Below are 22,500 nucleotides of genomic sequence, written 5' to 3' on the forward strand. Positions count from 1 at the left end.
TTTGGATTAAGCACTTGGGCTTCAGACCAGTTGTTTTACATTAGGAAGGTTTGTGGATTGCACTGTGGTGGCAGGACAGGTAGCTTACATCCTTCTAAGTTGGGAACTGCTGATTGAGGGCTCAGTTTCTGTTATTCTAAAAGTGTATTAATTCTGGTTTAAGCACTTGGGCTTCAGGCCAGTTATTTTACATTAAAAGGGTTCGTAGTCTGCACTCTTGTGGGGGGAGAGGCTGGACTCTGCCCTTCTGAGCTGGGAATTTCTGGATAAAGGCTTATAGTGCCTGCATATTTGAACTGTTTCTTACTGGAATTGGTACACCTTGTTTACTGTAGCATAGACTAGATCCAGGCCTGCTGAATCTAGCTTTGTTTGTATGCTTGTTGTTTGTTTGTTTATTTCCCTGAAACGCTAATTCCACCTAAAATGCAGCTTTTCAGTGCTTCTGTGGATCCCTAGTGATATCTGCATTGCTTACTGTACTTATTTCCTTGTTTCACTTGAAAGAAAGTTACTGTTTGTCATTTTTGCATTTAAGTTACCTGTAACACATTGCATTTAAGTTACCTGGCACTTGCTCACTAAAGCAATTATATAAGTCAGCACAAAAAAATTACACCCTCACAAACTCCCCTTGAGTACCTTGCTCCCCATTGGCCCTTTTTTTTTCAATTATAAAGGAATTCCCAATACTATTCTAGCATGTCCAAAGATCAGTTGTTAATCTCCTCTCCAGTCCAACTGGTGTATCTGGGAATTTTGAGGCAATGTTACAACTGCCTCATGTACACAGACAACCCTCTCCTCCTCCCAACAAATTCCAACACATGTGAGAGATACAACCATATAGCCATACTGGAGGCTAAGCTCTCTCAACTCAGTACTGGCAAAACCAGTCAGGAGGAGAAGGAAACCACACTCACTACAATTCCAGTCTCACACAGACCTACCACGACAGCAAACCAAACACATAAACACACAAAAACATACTTGGAGGCTCTAAATAAAAATCTGCCTAAGCAACAGAGACCTCCAAAGCAGCCACCCAAGCAACCGCTACCCAAAAACAAAACACGTGCAACACATGGCTCACAAAGCCAGTGTGCCGAACAGTCACAGCCCTTAAGGCTAAACAACACACCTGATACACTTGTAATAGGTGACTCTATTGTCAGGCACACTGACGTCCTGCTCACCAGGCTGAACAAGGAGAAGGTCACGGTGAGCTGCCTGTCGGGTGCTAGGATCCGCCACATAACACAAGCACTCAGGTCACTCCAAGGCAAGGACAAATATGACTCAGTCATTGTCCATACTGGTGTGAATGACCTGAGTTGTACCTCCCTGGACTACATGAAAAGAGACATAGAGGAGCTCTCTGGGCATGTAGGCCAGGCCGGTATGTCCCTGACCTTGAGTAGCATCTTACCCTCACCAAGAATGATGCCACAATATGAAGACAAGATGATCAATTTCAACAATTGGCTTAAGTATTGGTGTCATTCAAAGGGGATCCAATGCCTGACAGCCTGGGATGACATGCTCGACAAGCCACGATGCTTCGCTAGGGATGGCTTGCACCTGTCACCCCTGGGCTTTCAGATATTGGCAAAGGCTCTTGCTACACCCATAGTGCCTTTTTTAGGCAAGGCTCAAAAGACAAACCCACCTCCATAGGTATCACAAGGGATAAGAAACTAAGAGTAATGCTACTCAATGCCAGAAGTCTAAACCTCAAGATGCATGCATTCGAAACTCTCCTTAGCATGGAGAACATCGATATCTGTGCAGTAACAGAAACCTGGTTCAAGGCTCCCGAGAGCACCCCAGCACTACCAGGTTATACCTCATACCATGCTTTTCGGCCCCAAAACTTGGACCGAACCACAAAAGGAGGGGGGGTATCAATATTCGTCAAAGATACCCACACCTCCAGGTTGGTGGCACAGCACGAAGCATCAGAGACTATCCATGTGCAACTAACAGTGGGTAAAACTGCCTTCCAGTTTATAGCCTGCTACAGACCACCCTCCCAAACCCAAGAACCCAACTCAGCCTTCCTGAGAACACTGGAAAATATGAAGGTCTCTCCAAACACCATTATATTGGGCGACTTCAACTACCCAAACATAGATTGGGAGCATTACTCTAGCTCCAACACCCTAGCCCAAAGGTTCCTAGAATTTATAAACTCAAATGCTATGGAACAACTTGTTACTACTCCCACAAGAGGGGAAAACATACTGGACCTGATCATCACCAACATGGGGACTCTATGCACCAGACCAGAAGTGTATCCCTCACTGGTAAGATCAGACCATAAACTAATCTCACTGGATATTCACATCCCGACTCCACCCCCTGCCCTGAAACCACAGTGAAAAACTTCTCTAAAGCAAATTTCACACTCCTCAAAACTGAGGTGGAATCCTTCAAAGCCCCCGGGCCTGTGGAAAATACGTCCCAGACCGCAGAATCCTTTATAAACGCATTCTATGAACACCTTCAGGAATGCATGGATCATGCAATCCCAAATAAAACCAAGACCCAATCCTCCAAAGGCAGGCGTCCTGTCTGGTGGACCCCAGCCATAAACAAACTATACAATAGAAGGAGGAAGCTACTACATGATAGAGCAAAATCCCAAAAAGGGAAGGCATCTCTGATCAGTATTAGCAAAAAACTACGGGCACTCATAAAATCGTCTAAGGCCAGCTTCGAGAGAAAAATTGCACAGGACACTAAGGATAATCACAAGGCTTTCTTTAGTTATGTTAGGAACCTGGGTGGGAATTCCCAGATATGCTCAGAATTAGTCCAAAATGACAAAAAATTCACCGAACCCACAGACATTGCCAACATCCTAGCTAACAGGTTCAGCGCAACCCCCCCCTCCCCACGAAAAGGGCAAATATCTATCCCAGCAGAGTGCTGCCCCCCTGACATCTCAGATGCTCAGGTAAGAGCTGCCCTCTCCAAAACAAAAAACACAGCATCAATGGGACCAGATGGTGTACCGGGCTGCGTCCTACATGAACTCCAAGAAGAGCTAAACCCAAACATAAAACTACTGTTCAATATCAGCCTTACTACAGGATATGTACCCAAAGAGTGGTGTACAACAACAGTGGTCCCTCTCCACAAAGGTGGTACCTCAACGGATCCTGGAAACTATCACCCCATAAGCCTAACTAGCTTGGTCTGCAAAACTATGGAAAGGATCATCATGGACCTCATAAATAAAGATATTGGGGACCTACAGACACTAGATCCTACCCAGTTCGGCTTTGTTAAGGGCAGATCCTGCCTCTTAAACCTGGTTGATTTCTTTGAAACAGTCACCAAGGCCATTAACGAGGGGAAGGTGGTCCACACAGCCTACCTGGACCTCGCAAAAGCCTTCGATACAATACCCCACTTGGGCATTATAGATAAGCTCACCAGCTTAAATATAAACCCCTATGTCACTAGATGGGTTGCAAACTGGCTCAAAGACAGAACCCACATGGTTAGAATTGCTGCAGCCATGTCAGACTCCAAACCAGTTACAAGTGGCATCCCACAAGGCTCAGTCCTGGGACCTCTCTTGTTCGGTATATATTTCTCGGAGGTACAGGCCAACACGGAAGGACTGTGGCTGACCAAGTTCGCAGATGACTGCAAACTGGGCACCATAATCGACTCTCCAGCCGACACAAGCATCCTCCAAAAGGGCCTCATAGAAACAGACAACTGGTGCCAGAGCCATGGCCTCATGCTAAACGCCAAAAAGTGTATAGTCATCCCCTTTGGCAAAAACAAAGTGCCCACAAATTATCACATAGGTGGTAATCCATTAAGTACAGAAGAAGTAATTAGGGACCTGGGGACCCAAGTTGATAGCAATTTCTCATTTGACAACCACGTGGCCAAAGTGGTTAGAAAAACATTTTATATAGCCCACCTAATCATGAAGGGATTCACATCTAGATCAGGGGAGGTCATCGTGCCTCTTTACTCATCCCTCATCAGGCCCATAATTGAGTACATTGCCCCTTTTGGGATGTACCTTACCAGACACCTGCAGAAACTGGAAAGACCCCAAAAGTACCTCATCAAGAGGATCAAAGGGCTCAAACAGATGCCATATGCTGCCCAGTTAAAGAAACTCCAGCTCTACTCAGTGGCATACCACCTGCTCAGAGGCGATCTGTGCCTGACGTATAAAGCCATGTCCAACCTGGAATTAATGGACATGCTGCACCTCAGAAAATCCAAATCCCATTGAGCTACCCGCTCGAGAAACTTGAATCTCAGCACTGAAATAAATAGGACATGCTGGAGGGACAGATTCATAACCCAGAGACTCCCTTCACTCTAGAATAAAATCCCAGTCCAGGTTAGGCAGAGTCCCTCATTGACTCTCTTCAAGAGGAATCTTGATGAGTGGATGGGAGAGCAGGTTTACCCCGGGTATCACTTCTGTGTCACTGTTAGACAGAGGCACAGTATACTAACCTCGAAAAAGGGCATAGCAAAATTAAATTAAAATGGGTGGTGAAAGCCAAACACACTCTGACTAGGCTTATAAATGCCCTAGGGCAGATAGCCTAGTATGAACCTATGAACCTATATATATATATATATATATATATATATATATATATATATATATATATATATGTGTGTGTGTGTGTGTGCATGTGTGTGTGTGTATGCGCGCATGTATACATCTATAGCTATTTGTGCATCTGGTTCTATGACATTTGACTGAACGTGCATTTAAACAAATCAGTGTCCACAAATGACTGAAAACTCATTTGACTGACTCGTAATTGATCCAAAATATTTTACATAGCAAATATACCAAAGTCTTTTTGCAGGGAGGCAAAGTTCCTTCACTACACCCCCATACTCCCTTACTTATATATAGTAGCTCCACAGTTGCTTAACCAGGGAGAAAATAAAAAAAGGGCCAAAAGTACAGTCTTCCAAGAACAAAGCTGTAAGGAAGCTGAAACAGCACACTCAAAAGGAGCCTGAGTCACTTTTTCTAAAATAACCTAAGGTGCTAGGAAGGAGGGGCAGGCTTCCTGGGATGCCTAATGTAAAGTACCTTTTTAAGAAACTGTTTGGCCTCAAATCTAGAGGCTAAAGGGGGAGTCAAAGGCAGACAGAGAGAGATAGTTAATAAAATTGTGTTTTCTGGCAGATTAGTGGCAAATCATTAAAGACTGAAGTTAGAAAATAATGACAGACATTTGAGCTTTAGACTTCATACCCTTTTATTTTATTTATTTATTTATTTATTGCAGTTGGTTTACCAGGATAGTCCATTGGGCCACAAGGAACCCGTTTTCAATGGAGTCCTGGGGAGAAAAGCTCCAAAAATACATTTTACATACTTACAAACATATATTCACAATTACATTCAAAGTTTATCAATACGGTAAAAAAGCAAAACATGTACAGCTAAATACATTGTGCAGAAAATTGTAATAATTATTATTTTGTACAGAAATATCCATTTATACAGAGTAGTTAGGAAAACTTAGTCACTAGAATGTTAGAGGAGATTCAGTGACATGATGAAGTGGTGGAAGAAGAGAATTATTGGACTTATCTAATAATTTCTATAGAATTTTGGGTATAGTAAGATGTAGCAGAGTATGGAGGGAGAGAGAAGGAGAAGAGTAGGTTATGTAGGGTGGGAGCAGGAGCATTCCCACTGAGATGCTAGGTGTGTATAGACAGATTTTTTGAAAGCAGAGTGATTAGAGGTGGTGTGGATGAGTGAAGGAAGGGAGTTCCAGATGCGAGCTAGGTTGAAAGATAGAAGGTTTTTGCCTGGGGGATATGTAGGTTTATGGACTTTGAGTAGGTTTTGATTGTTTGATCTTAATACTCTATTGGGTAGATGCATATTAAATGCAGAAGAAAGGGAAGGACAGAGGGAGGGGTTGAGAATAAGCTTGTGGGCTAGAGTTAGCTGAGTGTAAGTGAGTTGATTGGGAAGTTCTAGCCATTTTTGTGGCTGGTGGCGAATTTTGCAATTTTGTTGTAACAAGAGGAAAGTTGTTTTGAGAGAGGATTGAAGATTAGTTAGGAGTGGGGCGCCATAGAGGAGGGAGGGGATAAGGAAGGATGAAGCGAGTGTTATTTTGGTAGCAGAGGTAAGGTAGGCATTTTGTCTATAAAGCATACCAAGTTTTTGGTGGGTTTTTTTGATATTTTGTTGTAGGTGAGAGGTAAATTTAAGTTGGTTGTCAATTTGTACCCCAAGTAGCTTGGTCTCTGACACCAATTCTAGGGAAGAGTTATCTTGGCTAGTGATTGAAAATGTATTCATATTGAGATGAGTAGCTTTAGAAGGAGTAAAAATCATTAGCTTGGTCTTGGAGGCGTTAAGAGCTAGGTGATTCTTTAACATCCATTGTTCTGTTATAGAAAAGGCATCTTGAGTTAGTTTTTGAAGTGTAGAGATAGAGGTGGCCCTTCAGAACATTCATGCTAATGCTCTTATTCTATCAACTTTCTAAGTTTGTATGAGCAATGTTTAAAATTTTTCCCTATTTTTGGGTCTTTGTCCCACTTTTATTTATGACTTTAGCCAGATTTCTTACTCTTAAGGTGTTGAGACGTATGCGGTTGTCATTTCCACCTCTTTCTCCTATAGGGCACCATCTAGAGTCTGTACTGGTGCCTACAACTCCATTCTTGGGTGAGTTTGAGGTGGAAATACTCAGCATGCTTTGGGAAGGAGGGAGGAACCCCACAGAGACACATGGAGAACTTGCAAATTACATACAGGCATTGGTCAGAGGTCAGGATTGCATCTTGTACCTAGTGCATAGGAGGCAAGGATCTTAAGCATTATGCCAACTGGTTTATCCCAGCAAATGTCCTTCACTAAAAGCAAATATGTCCTGGTGCTCCCCTCCTTATAATCAGATGGTGATGCTGTCTACTCATCACCTATGTCCAAACTCTGGAATAGCCTACCTATAACTCTCCATGAAGTTAAGAACACCATTCACTGTAAAGCTCAATTAATGTCTCATCTCGTGCACAGCTGGTTATGCCACTGGGTCTCTTACCATGCTAGCCCATCACCCTTATTTCCTTCTCTCCATTTCTTCCTCACAGATAATCACTTCTGTGTCATCTTTTATCCACTACTGTCACTCCCCTTTCTCTTTGCCTTCTCTCTTAATTATTCACTAATGTTATCCAAATTTAGCCTACCCTATTGGTCTTCCAATTTTATGTTTTTCAAATAATTCAAATCTTTTTTCCAGTGTCTTATCTCTCTTATTTTCCGTACTCCATCTCTACTGCAGTATATCCTCTCCACCTCATCCCACATCTCAAACACATCTTGAAATACTATTCCAATTTTTTGTTGAGTCGGTAATTGTGGTGTTGCATTTTTACAGTTTTATAATACTATTTTAAATTTAAACAAGTCTTACTTGATCATATAACTCTGTTACAGTGATGACTCTGATAATATCTGTTACTCATCTGGTTAACTGTAAAACGTCTTTGAAGCATTTCTTCCCAGGACTCTTCTCAAAAGAGGCTTTGCTCAGTCCAACTTTTGCAGTAAACAAATTCAAAATTAAATAACTAAATAAACTTTTTGGTCAGTCCATGAGATTCTTGCTAAAAATTTGCAGTTTGCAACAACCTTATGTGTTTCTATATTTAGTGTAATTTTGAACAGCCAGAAGTCCTACCATCTCCCTTAGAATTACTCTACCCCCCCTCCCCATGATTTACTCTACCCCCCTCCCCATGAAATTTCATCCACCAGGTCTTAAGAGCAACATCCCTCCCTTGGACATTCTTTAAGGTTTACCACAAATAATTGCTTATAAATAAGTTTTGTATCAAAATATCAAAGCACAGAAAAACTTATTAAAAACTTTCCAGCCCAGGGAATGATACCATGCGATTTATCAGCATGAAACAGTTTTCCTTATAACACCACCCCCAAATCTTACTGCGTGTGATACCTCAGGGAAAAAAGCACTCAAAAGGTTTCACTATAAATGTTTTGAAGATACTCTAGATGTTCACATACAGAACCAGGTCAAACATATATTTTTTATGTTACTAATCTCTGGAACCAGCTTCAATTTATATACAACCAGCATGAGCATCTAATCACTTTCTAACTATAGAAATGCATTTGTCTTTTTGTGAAGAAAAGTAAAATGAGTGTTATTGCAGAAAACTGTAGTTCACTCATGGACACAACTTAAGACTAAGGTCATTTTTAATTACTCACAAATGAGTCAAATAAAATAAGTTACTGTCAAGAGAACAATTTGGAAAGAGGATTCTGTTTTCTTCAGTTTGGTTCTAAGCACATAGCTTAACTTGTGGAACAAGTCTGTGGTGGTGTCCATTTCATACCACCAGCATACCTCTCAACCTCTTAATGCAATAAATCTGGACAAAGCCTAAAATAATGGGGGGGGGTCAAAGGCCCAACAAAAGGGACAGATTTTAAATATTGTTCTTATAAACTTAGAAGACTGCTAGAATAATAGGATTTGTGTTAGCATGACTTTCCGAAGAATATGAAGTCTGAAACTCAAATATATGTAATTGTTTGGTCATTTTTTACTGACTTCAGTTTTCCATGATTTGCCAAAAAAACACAGATTTTATGAGGAACAGACCAAATGTTTGAAGCAAAAATCTGTGAAAATCTGTACAGTTGAGAGGTATGACTACCAATGTTCTAGGTAGGATCATTTTAGTAATGATAAACATTACTGTCTTTCAGTTGTGTATTGTATTCAGCATTCATCTTATGTTTTAGGTGTGCCAGTTTATGCACCTCTGCTCAGCATCTGAACAACTTGTAAAATCCCTCTGGGAAGCTTTACAAGACATCAAACCATAAAACAACCTGTCTAAAATATATACAAAATACAGTTTTAAATGTTGACTTTTAACAGCTGTTGTCCTATTGTGATAAGCTGAAGAACAACATGTGCCATTTAGTTTTAGTTGATTATGATAAATTCGTAATAGAAGGTCACTGCCATAGAGAACAGCCAACTGCCTGTTGTATCCATACACAACACTTTTGTGTCATTGCTGAACATTCTGTAATAATGCATGGTGAAACACGTTTGACAATGCTATCTTACCATTAGGTCTTAGCATGCTATTGTAATGACAAAGCTGTTCTGTTCTATGTAGTAAATCACATCAGCAACAGAGCAACACTGAAACAAGAAAAGAATGAAGCTAATGCAAGCCTTTTTTCTCTTTAAAAAACTGCATGAATTAAATAAAAAGTATGTGCACTTCAGAAGTATAGTGTAAAAGGAGTGTTAGTGGATACGCATATATAGAAAAAGGCAGCTAAGCAATTTGAGGTGTTTTGTGGTACAGACATCAAAGTTTTGTTTCTGTTACTCAGGGTTACATGCATGATTCAGCTCCCTTTACTGAGTACACAATTCTCTTTCACTCACATAATGGGCTTTTAGACCACACAGACTATTCAGATACTCACACTAGTTCCACTGGACAGCACAGGATGAAAGAGATCATCCACATAATTATCCATTCCTGCAATTGAGGTGCCTCTTCTGGATTCAGAACCTGAAAGAACAAAATTTACTGTAAGTTCTGATAATGTACTGTATCATCACATAAAATGAGAAAAAAAAACGATTTGGACAAAGGCACAGTAAAATATTAAGGACCTTCGCACACTGAACTGACAATATTCTTAGAGAAAAAGATGACCTGCCTACTCTGCTTATTTACATGCTTTCATTGCTTTTCTTTTACTCTGCTTTCTCCCTGAAGACTGTTCCCCCAACATCCTAGAGACTGTGCGCACTCCATTAAAGAGTCAAAACAAGCCTTTTCCGCCAATCTCCCCTTTCTCGATATTACTCCACACAGTACTGGAATGTTGTGCAAGTAACTCGGTTTTCCTCCATAGATATTTGATTCTTTCATTTCTTAACCTACCTATATCCAAACTCTAATCTTGTCATTTGCAAATATCATCTTCATACCAAAAAAATAAACATATTTCCTTTATCCTACCTTTTCTCTAGATAATATAAAATGACTTTCAGATTAACCTTTCTTTTTCCCAGATCTGCAAATATTTAAATGACTCGTACATAGCTGCATTGAAAATATTAATATCCTTTTGCAAAGTGCATTGTAATCCATTTTCATAGTATAGTAAAATCCCCATGATTCCATTATTCAGTAAACTTGTTTACACCCCCTCTTTTCTCGTACTGTTTTTAGAAATACTTAATGCATATATAGCAAGCTCAGTGATTGTCTCCTTTTCCACTCTTTCACTCTTACCTTGAGGACTGGTTTCAACCTGCTATTTTCATTACATCACTTACGTATTTTCACTTTTAATCCTACCCATTATTCATATAAAATCAGCTTCCACTTGATTAGAACCATTTCTCTTTACTCTACTTTCTCCTTCTCTAAAAAAAAGTCCTAGAGACTGTGTGCACTCCATTTAAGGTAAAGTTATGAGTAAGTTGTTTCTTCTTAGCTTTTGCTATTGTTACAATGCTTCTCTGATGGATGGATGTTTTGAATTTCACTCCTATTCTTAGTTTTCTTGATGAGTAGAATATGCTACGTGCAGTGATTTGTTTATCGCCTATGTATAAGAGGCAATTTCAGCTCTTAACAGAACTCATTTCGCTGCTTGGTTGTTTATCTGGATCTGCCAAACCACTCCTCAACCTATTGTTATACTGGCCATCTGGATTTATCAGCGTTACTATAATGTGAAAATAGTGGTACTACCAATGTAATTATCTCTACCACAGTATATCCTTGGCAACAAATGGTACAATGCAAACTTTATGACAGAGGTAATGTCTCACTGTCCTCTGTCATCATACATCCTAACAAATTTGTAGCATAAAACTTTTTGCATATCAGTATTGCATCCTATTTAATTTTTCATAATTTTATACCAATGCTACTTTTTACTAACTTTTCACATTGATTCTTCAATTAGCAACATGAGCACTATTGTAGTGCGCATATGACAAACTGCTTGTTTAATTGTTGTGCTTTAACAACAAATAATATTTCCTTAACCTTCAAGGAATGAATAACTACTGCTTTCTCCTGTCCTTTAGACTTAATATAATAGTTTCTTTACAACCATATGATAACAGACGATAAGTAGATGCAATAGGTAAACAGCAAGGCATTGTTTTGCTTTTGAATGTTTTTAAATGTATTGCATATAATGTTCATTCTGATATCAGAAAGATGCATGTTATTAGGAACTGAATATTGCAACTCAATATGCTAGACTGAAATTACTGCTGCACAGGAGCAAGTCTTATTTCAGTATTTACTGTCCTCTTAGTATAATGTCAGTATTTCTGTGTTTATGTGAACTTAATGAAAGCTATTATGTACCGATTTAAGGTTTGGCCATCTTTTTATCTGCTCCGTAGCGTTTATTTCAAATCCATCTTTCTTGTCCCATTTGTCTTCCTAACCATGTGCCTGGGATCCCCTACTTTTTGGTGTATAATATTTAAGCCACTGCAGCCCTCACTAATCATATATACCAACTCCAAAATGACACTACAGTGGGGAAAGGGCAGGTTACCTCCCATTACCAGTAAGTATGTACTGGTTCTGTTCCCTTGATGTTGGCCAACTATGATCGTTCAATGTCATTTTTTACAATCAGTTGGCCTTTTGATGGAAGGAACTTACAATGCTCTATGTAAGATGAACAGACATTTGATGAACGTCCCATTTGATCGCTAAACATAGACCCAAGTGAAGTGGCTCTTAATATTTAGGATACTTGAATATCAGGCATTTCCAATATCATTCATGACAGCCACAAAAGCAACTTACACAGGATCATTCACCCGTGTTCAACTGGGCCTGCACATCTCTTCCATCCTTAGTATATCAAAGGGGGTATGACAAGGATGCCCATTAGCTCCTTTACTATTTCTCCTTGCTATAGGCCCATTAGCTGACTCCCTCAAGCTAGCATTAGTGGCTCACTTTTAGCCCACGCAGATAAATGGCATAGGGGACGGACTAGCACTCTACTCTGATGATCTTTTGATACTGATTCAAAACCCCATGGAATGGCTTACAGAGCTCTGAAATGTCATCATGGGGTGACATTTGTTCTTGGGCTAGAAGTTAAACCCCAAAAGTCCATTTTGATGGGGCATAATGTTGTAAATACATCCTTTGTTGTGGAATTCTATGGTTTTACTCTTAATTCACTTTAGCTGACTTATCTGGGAATAAGTATAGCCTCACTACTGTCGCAATCATACTTTTGTGCACATAATGCATTCAGCGCATTATTGATGAAAGCTTCCATGAGTAGAAATCCTGGATATTGCCCCAAGATGCCAGATTAGTTCAGATCAAGATGGTCTTGTACCCTAAGATGTTATATATTACACAAAGTCTACCTATACACATTTCATATGGCACCTAAAATAAATGGGACTGACAGTTATTCAAATTCTTTTGCTCCACAGTGGCATTGAGGGAATCCTTGGTTCTCTTGTGGACACAGATAAACTTAATTGAGTGCTTAAATCTTTTTATAGCTTGGTGTTTCAAAACCAGGAGCTGCCAAATGGGATCTTTCCTTTTTATGGCACCTTATTTAATATATATTCTAACCTACAAGAGGCTCTTAAGAAAAGTTGTTATGAAGAAAAGGGTAAACCTCTTTCAGACATGCAACTTGCATCATTCTTAAAAGCTCCAGGTATTTCGACTTCCTCCCTAAAATGGAAACTTTTTGCCCTGAAGATTTTCTAGAGGCTTTTCTTAACTCCAGACCTTATAGTCAGTTTTACAAAAGGGACCAACAACCAGTGCTGGGGATGTTTTTGCTCATATGCAATCTGCTCCTGGGCCCAAATAATATGGAGTTATGAACAGCTACATAAATGTTGGGGGACTTCTGGATTCAGGTGGAGTAACAATATGAGGTCGATGTAGGAAAGAAAGCAGATTTGATGGTATAAGGTTTCTCCCCAGAGTACCACCACAGTCTGGTTATGTTAAGTGTATTCTTGTTTGCTGCAAGGAAAACTATCACCAGACACTGGAAAGATACCTTTTTCCCATCAACTGATGAGTGCTGGTAAATCTATCACCCATTGACTGGCAGCTCGTCCAACAAACGGTTAAAGAATCTTTCCTCATTAGATGGTCCTTGGGCGATACTGTAGTTGAGGGCCTCACCAATTTGTTTCGTGCAGAAGTGGGCGTGTCGCAAATTGAGTGACAACCTGGTCTGCATATTTAATTTGCTCGTGCATACATGATATGAAAATATTAAATGTACATAAACGGTTAATACAGAATCACCCAGGAAAAAGCTGTTCTTAGTAAAAGGTCCTGCCAATGATACTGAGGAATTGTCGGCTGTGACACCTGCACCAAAAAAAAAAAAAAGAGTCCGTTTGGACATTAATTGGGACAGTGAAACATCGCATTCTGACTCTGACAAAGAGACCTATAATGCTATACGGTAAAAAGCCTGACGACGTGTTTTGACGGTTTCGTTTCTTTGCTGATTATTAGTATATATTATTAGTGCAATAAAACTTGTCAATTACAGATGTCGGTAAACAGTTTACTGTTATATTTACTATCATATTACAATGTCAAGTGCACTTTTTCTTCGGTTGTACATTTGGAGGGAATGCATATTCATGAATGACATATCAGGGGGGGGGGTTGGGCGGGGCTTGCTACTGCGCATCTCATGAGGCCCTCAACTACAATATCGCCGGTCCTTGTGCAGAAGCATTCTGGATTGGAAGTGTCACAATATGTAGCTATACACTTGCCATATACAGGTGTTCTGTGAGATGTTAAATAAATCTAAAGATCAGTACAACATAGTGCCTATTATCATATTATACCATATAAAACAATTGCTGGTTTTAAGAGTGATAAGCTCAGTTTACACTTTCTGGTTTATTTTTGTATTTAATTTTCAAACTAGTATCAACCTACATATTTATATTTGATATTGAAAATCATTTGGAAGTTTCATTACTGGCACAGATAAAATAATTAGAGATTTAATATTACTGTTAATGACAGTTTATACCCTGCATTGATTAACAATTGGAATTATTGTAATAAGAATTAATTGCATGGTTGTATAATGGCTTTTCTTTATTATGGATACATTATTGTGCTGTGTATCGAATGACTGAACTGTAAGGAAATTATTCATTTCATTATATCACCTGTTTAGTTTGAGTATAATTGCAATAAAAATAAATAAAAAAAAAGACAGATAGTCTGATAGTGGAGGTGCTGACTCAAATAGGGAGGGAATCACAAAAGAGATATGAAGACAAATGAAGGGAGGACAAGTGGTGATGAGGAGGATTTCACTACGAACTGGAGAGGGGACTGACACATAAGGAAAGGGAATATCACATGATGAGGTATAGAATGGGGTTACCCACTGACTGTCAAGGTGGACAGGTATACACCCAACCAGAAATTAGTCACCTCCATGACCACCTTCCTAGCTGGTTCTAGCCACAGCGGGCCTGATTGTCAGGGATAAAAAGTGATTCTGCAAGCCACATGAGAATATACTCGAGGTTGCCAATGCAGATGTCCAGTTAATGGCTCACCAAAGCTATCACATGAGCTTCCACCTCCTGATGGGTTATCCACCAGGACCCCTGCAGTGATACCCACCAATGGGAAGACCACACCTCCAACAGAGAAATAGCAGCAGAGGGCACCAGCATACCTTCCAGATCACACCTCCAGAATGACCATCATCATCCACCTGCAGAGAAGAGTACTTGGAGATTACTGGGGACCCAGCAGGTGTCTGCAAGGTACAGGTATGGCAGATGGCTGTTGCCATATGTCATCCTCAGCTGAGGCTGACACTGGATAAAATATGAAAGTAAATGGACAGAAACAAAACAACAAAGGAAAAAAACAGAAGCAATTAATTACCAACGGTTTATGCTACACAGGTTGGCAGTACAGGCTCTTAAGAAGTGAAATGTAGTTGGCTATGCAATGGCAAAGCAAAAGTGATATATATGTGTGACAAAAAAATTTAATGTAGAACTATCTGTACCACAAGGGGAAAGATTATTTGTCAAGTAAACAGTTACCCATTTGTAGTCAGTGACACAGTACAAGAGTGTCAACCTGTGTTCTGCAAGAGGAAGTAAAGCTGAGTATAATCAATCTGCTTAACAAATGAATTTCACGTGCTATAATGGTTTCGGAGCAGGAGACATTCATGGACTGGCAAATGTTAAGATGCATGGCACTGGCTGGGAGCATGCCATATATACCCCACCTCAGAATACCAGAACGAATACTCATGGGACATTTAAACCCTGTGGTAGAACATATGTCAAGCACTATTGAGCATAACCTGGCAATCAAATATCTGCATGCCCATGGTATGCCAAGAGTAACTGAAACAGGGATGGGTGGTGTAACAGCAACCCATGGCAGGCTGATAGGGGCACTGTGCGTGAGCGGATGGATAAGTAAGTGACACTAAACAAAGCCAGCTGTACATGTACCAAAGCAGCCAACATCCAAGATGGTGGCATACCTATTATGCTCCTGTCTATATTACAATGACACTGTTGGGAAAACCCAGTGGTAGTAGGGAGGTGGTATGATAAGCTCCACTTTTAGTTACCAGGTATAGGACATACAAAGCAAACCAAAGCTGCAAATAATGGTGAAACTAATTTGCAATCGCACCGATCCTTATATGTATCCCAACAACTGGACAGGCATTCCTGATCTCACCAGGTGCTAAAAAACAGGCATAAGAGAGAGAAAATGAACACTAATAACTGCACACAGATGTACAAAGAAAGTATTTAAGTATAAGCAATTGCCAGGTAGCTATACTCACTGCAAATAACTGGCTCCCTCTCCCTAACCTAGTCTTTCCACTGATGGAGAAGGTCATGTTAGTACCTCTTCAAGTCAGTTTAACAATACCAGCTCTCCTCATCAGAGCTGGTAATGCCCCTGCCATGACTCACCACTCTGGCAAGGCAGTGGCAAGTAGCCACATTTTACTGAAAGTCCATATAGAAGCTCTCCAGTAGATTATCACAGTGGTACTCATGCAGTAGGTGGAGAAATATCCCGTGCACCAAGCAGAAGTCCATTCAATATTGGTACTTGCAGATGCCATGGTCACTTGACTGGTTAATATAAGAGGAAAATGGTAGCAGATTTGTACTGACACACATTGAGGAAACTATGTGACATGCAGCTACAGGTGGCACGGTAGCAAGAGGAAGTGCAATGAAGTACAGAGTCATGTGTGAAGGAAGCAGTCCTGTGCACACTGCCCACACTAGGTATTGTACCTCTCTATACCATTTTAGTGTACAGTAGCTTTCCAATACACCACAACTCATGACACTGAGGGGCCATGCTGCCCCTTAGACCACAGAGTAAATTACAAGAGGACTGCAACCCTGTCAGTGTCATGGAGCTACCCAGGTATGTACAGAACACTTCACTGCCTACAATTCATGTGAATGGGCAGTCACTGACCCCATAGCACACTGTAGGGCTGTATATGCAGTGTGCTAACTGACTGATACAGATACAATTCACCAAAAGTACCTCATTAGAATGACTAATATACTGTACAAGCCCTAAAACAGTATGATATGAACAGCTGCTGCCATTACAATGTCTACTTTGAACAAGTATAACTACGGAACTCAGAAGACAATTTTTCCACTGGTCTAAAGATTATATAAGTGCTCTACATATGCTGTGGTAAAGGAGAACAGGCCAGTGGCACATGGGGAAGATGAATGTCTAGGTGTAACATCCATATATGTGTGTCTAGAGAATTGTTCCCTACAACTTGCTGACAGAGAGATGGAGAGCAGAGAGAATGTAGAAGTGCTGTATGACATTTAGCACACAGTACTCAGGACGATTGAGCCTTGGTTTAATGACTCATTCAAAGGATGGAACCTCAGAAATGCAACACCTCTCTTATGATGCATTATGGTGTCAGCAATGAAAAATAAACCCAGTAACTTGCTGAGAGAATAGACCCCACAGCCTTCAAATCTTCCAGCATTAAAGGCAAGGGCTTACCTGCTGAGCCATTGAAAGTAGTGGGCTCATGTCCATGTCCTCCAAGTATTCTTGGTTCTTTAAGCATCCCAAGACTTGTTGTAGGTGAACTGGCACTCTCCCAAGTTGCCTCTAGGTCTGTGTAACATGTAAGACTGAATGACTCTGTGTGTGTGTGTGTGTGTGTGTGTGTGTGTGTGTGTGTGTGTGTGTGTGTGTGTGTGTGTGTGTGTGTGTGTGTGTGTAGGTGACTGAGTACATTTCCATTAGGCAATAGACTGCAATGCTCTCCTTGTGAGACTTGAGACTGGATGCCTTGCAGATCCTTAATATTTTATAGAGGGGAAGCTAGCAGTACTGCAGTTTCCCTTGCAGCTTATTTGGTGTTGTATATGCACCAGAAAAAAATGAAAAAGGAAAGTTCATCTCATGCACCTTGGATGTACTGCTCAGCAGTAAAGCATGAAAGAGGAAAATCAGTGGAGAGGAACATAACAGTAAACTAGTCATGAGTATTGGTTATCTAATCTAAATGCATATAGAAATGATTATAAGAGAATTCTCTGGGCAAGTAAGAGAGCACCATACATGAAAAAAAACTTGAATTTCAGAAATAAATGATTGCCGATAGAGAACTGGCAACAGTTTGGTATAGTTTCTTCTCATGAAAAAGAAAATTAAAATTGCACTGGGCTTTTAGTTTATCTCGAGATTTTTCAGTTGTAATTCTAACATCCTAATTTCTGGGACTAGCCAGGAAGGCTAGATAGCTGGGGTAGAATTGATAGTGCTGGAGAGTATCCATGCAGGATTTTGCTTCTATGAGGGGTTGGTAGTTAGGGATTTTCCAGTTAAAAATTGTTCTGTGATGACGTGCATGCTGGTCACTTGGGCATAGGATTCTGAAGTCTCCTGGGTCTTATGTGCAAACACGCACATGCCTCCAGTGTTGGCATTACATGTCTAGGCCTGTGGGATGAGGAGAGGACATGGGGTAACAGCAGAGCACCTCTTAGGCTAATGTGGTTAGTCAATGACTGGATGACCTCCCTTCATCTTTTGGCATTGTAGAATATGACAACCAACAGAGCAACAGATGTCATATTTCTCCATGTTTTGAGATAAATTATGCTCTGGTGCACCACTGTTATTTGTTTCCTACTGTAATATGTAACAGATGGAAACTGTTTCACTGCTCTTTTACTCATTTGTTTTAAATAATGAAGCATAAATAGTGCATCATGGATTCCATGCAACTGACACAAATAGATATGGTTTCTGAAAGGTTCATTCTCACTAGGATGAAGTACAGCTCAAAAATGCACAAAGCAATCAACTGACTTCAATTATAGTTAACAGGTCCATATTACGGAGTTAAAACGACGTAACATCAAACACCTCATCGTCGACACATATTAAGCGAAAATCACTTCTGCGATTCGCTGAATACTTACAGGGCAAAGATGTAGTTGGCCAACTACATAATTTTGCCCTTTTCTCCAATGTAGTGCAATCTCAAAGTTGGAATATTTAGTGGGGGGGGTGTGGGGGCACAGCTTAATTAACATAAAAGACAACACATAAACTGTTCAGAGTCTATCAGCATCACATTTTACTCCACAAGAAAGTTTACTGTAAATGACTCTTCTTGGGGTCTTATATTAATATGCCAGTCAACACTGTAGCATTCTCGTTGATATTACTCACAAAACAGTAGGCCTGATACTCTGTCATTGCACATTTTTTCTGCTGATGCCCATGTACAGATTCTCTGTCACCCTCTAATGGTATCGTCAAAGTTTCAGTTAAAAGAGCTTACCTTCATATATTGTGCTTGCGTAGATATCATCTTCCATTTCTGGTGCGTTGAACGAAGGAGGAAGGAATGGTGCCTGGATGTTTGGAGCAGGTGGAATATTCATATCATTATCATTAAAGACATTCCTAAAAATAAAGAGAGTAATCAAAACAAATACAGAAAAAATATTTAGTCAGCTTGCCAGCCTACAGTTCTGTCTTTTTTTCTGTATGACATTCATCTCAACCTGTGCTCCCTCATCTTGGTTTGGAATCATGCAGAAATGAAACTCAGGAAAAACTAAAATTATCATTTAGCCATAATGTGTCTTATGAATATACACCATACTAGTCTAGCAACTTTGTGCGCTATTTTAAGGCTACATTTAGAAGCATGTTTCTCGATCCATTACTGAGCAATGCTTTTCTAGCAACAAATTTACATAAAATAAAGATAAAAAAACAGTCCTAGTACAACTCTTACAGCTAATGGACAAGAAGCCCAACAACTATATCTACATCAACAATTTCTTGACAGTTGAGAGGTATGATTTGAATAGTGATCTAAGCAATGGAAAACTGGCACAATGTGGACAAGGGCAAGAAGCTGATGATAAGACAGGTGTGGTGCTCAATATCAACAACAAATGAGTCAACAGCCACTTAAAATAATACATGGACTAAGTACGGGTATCTACTATTTACTAATAGAGAAACACTCATACCACAAACAAATGCATATGCATGTACACACACAGACAGGCACACTCACTCACTCACTCACTCACTCACTCACTCACTCACTCACTCACTCACTCACTCAACTCAATACACCCCCATGCCCAGACCCAAGAACAAAGAGTAAACGCACTATTTACATGGGATTAACACCATCACACCTCCACAAAACTAAAATAACCAACACTTACCAAGTGAGAAGTGTCGCACAAGACACAGATTTGCACAAACACCTCTAACATCTCATTTACAGAGCATACACCAAATACAGACCACAATCCATAACCACACATAGTAAACAACACTAAAACATCCTAACTTCATCAAAAGCTACCAAACACAGAGACACACACACAACCCCCAATCACTCATTCACTCATATCCACATATTGCTTGCCCAGACACATCACAAGCAGTCAAACCCCACACATTGCAACCACTGTCAACAAGCACACACCTCATTCCTACATTGCCTACATGCTCTCTCTCTCTCACACATGCACACAAACACACCCTCACCCTGATCCAGTGGCATCAGTCAAAGCCCCACCCACTCACTCAGTAGCATTTTCACACACACACACACACACACACACACACACACACACAAACACACACACACACGCACACACTCACACATTCTCACATTCACTTGTATACCACACATATCACAAGTGCTTCCAGCACAACACTCATCACAGAAATTGCCCTAACTCACAAGTACACCTCTAGCGCTTTGGACCACACAGACTGACCATAGCTCTGTCCATTACCTTTTGATCTCACACACACACACACACACACACACACACACACACACAGACAGACACACACACACACACACACACACACACACACACACACACACACACACACACACACAGACACACACACACACACACAGACACACACACACACAGAGCACCTTCCACCACCCACCCACAACTACACACACATGCAAATAACCTCAAGCTCGAACACAACCTGAAACATCACTTTTGTACATTTGGGTATGAGGGACTGACGACAATAGTTATTATATAGCAGTTACTGTATAGGATAGGTTCCAACTATTGACACACTGCCACACTCATGAACATACTCTCTTGATATATTTGATCACAACAGTTGGCATTGTGGCACCAGGGAATCAGTTTAGGAACCATCTGTAGTGCTGCTTGCCAATGACCTGGTACAGACCAGGGGCACAGCAATAAACAGACCCTACAAGACTTCACACATGTGCAGTTATCTCTAACTAGATGAACATGTATGAAAGCACATATATTCATTCATGCATGAGGCATTAGTGCACCCCTCATTTACCTCCCTTGTAAATTTCAAATCCCTAGTGCAGAACAAAAGGGGGAAAAAAGCTCAGCATGGATGCCGACAGTGTGAGGACCATTTTATGGTTAAATACATGACAGTCAATCTATGGATGCATTTGGGTGAATATGCACATATACAAAGCAATAGGTAGACTGACATCTGCAGGTCTCCCTCCAAAATCAATACTATCACTACCAAGTGGCAACACTGCTGACTGCATGTGAGGGAAACCTAGCAAACACACCCATTTATATATCTGGTTTAGAAGAAACAAAAACCCAATCCCCTCAACGAGTGCAGTGTTCTCTCCTCAGTACACAATTTTAGTTATAACATTGTCTTATATGCTCCTCCCTAATTGCTCACCACACCCAGCCAATCAAAATACACACTGTCATCACCCTAAACATTGCAGCCAAAAAAAAAAAAAAACAACAGAGACCTGCATGACACACAAAATAAATAAATAAATAAATAACCTCCTCAATATTTTACAAAAAAACTGAACTGATATAAAATAACCAAGAATTACAGTGTGGTCCCAGTTCATTTACCTAGATTTTATTTTCCATGATGCTGTTCTACAATACTATTAGTTCTATAAATGTTCACAGAGTGAAAAATAAAAAGTAAAATGGCTATTTAAATTCAGATAAGGTAAATATAACGGATACAAGTTACAAATATACAGTACTGTAGGGAGAGTATAGACAACATACTCATGGCTCTGCTAGTTGTGATATGTTGTTTTCTGTCAGTAAATACTATATATATATATATATATACATACACACACACACACACACACACACACACACACACACATATATATATATATATATATACACACACACACACACACACACACACACACACATATATATATATATATACACACACACACACACACACACACACACACACACACACACACACACACACAAGTATATATATATATATACACACACACATAGTGGTTGTGGAAATGTTACGAAAGTGCTGTTTAATTGTAAAATTGTTGTATTTCTATAAAAATAGTATTGAGCTTCGGATGCAGTGCATACATCATATAATATGGTAGATCATGCAACAGCATACATCACGCAGCAGTGAAAACTTAAAGATGCACCTATAATAATTGATTTACAAGAGGTGTCCAGCACAGCAAAGCAGAGTTGTTTGCTTTCCACTGTAAAGGAAATTTTTCAGAAAGGGTAGGAAGTCTTGGAACTTGCTAGCTTAAGGACTTACTGAAAGGATTCCTATGGCTCTAAGTGAAAGAATGATTGCACTTTGTTAAGAACTAATTAAAACATTTGCTGGATGTGGAAATTTGAAGTATGTGGCTGTGATACAGAGAAAATTGTCTCTAGTCATGTAAATGGCCTACCACAACTAGGTCAACATATGCAGTCTCGGAAACTGCATTCAGACACAGCTTTAGCCACAGTAACGAAGATGTCATTTTCAGCTAAATTGCATGCTGTGTGAACTGCA

The 22,500-nt window shown here is 40.0% G+C and overlaps 1 protein-coding gene across 3 annotated transcripts in view; it reads right to left on the minus strand.

The window, feature by feature from the left end:
* Nucleotides 1–22,500, minus strand: part of MYO15B (myosin XVB) — a 1,190,858-nt gene that overhangs the window by 792,673 nt on the left and 375,685 nt on the right. For all 3 annotated transcript variants that reach the window (XM_044084949.1, XM_044084950.1, XM_044084948.1), the window contains exons 10-11: nt 18,956–19,080; nt 9,518–9,606 (exon numbers count right to left, since the gene is read on the minus strand). In XM_044084949.1, the coding sequence (XP_043940884.1) occupies nt 9,518–9,606; nt 18,956–19,080 (214 nt within the window). The remainder of the gene's footprint in view (nt 1–9,517; nt 9,607–18,955; nt 19,081–22,500) is intronic.

This window comes from Protopterus annectens, chromosome 10.part0 (genome assembly GCF_019279795.1).
Source record: "Protopterus annectens isolate FY-2018-M chromosome 10.part0, PAN1.0, whole genome shotgun sequence".
In the NCBI taxonomy this organism is placed as follows: domain Eukaryota; kingdom Metazoa; phylum Chordata; order Ceratodontiformes; family Protopteridae; genus Protopterus; species Protopterus annectens.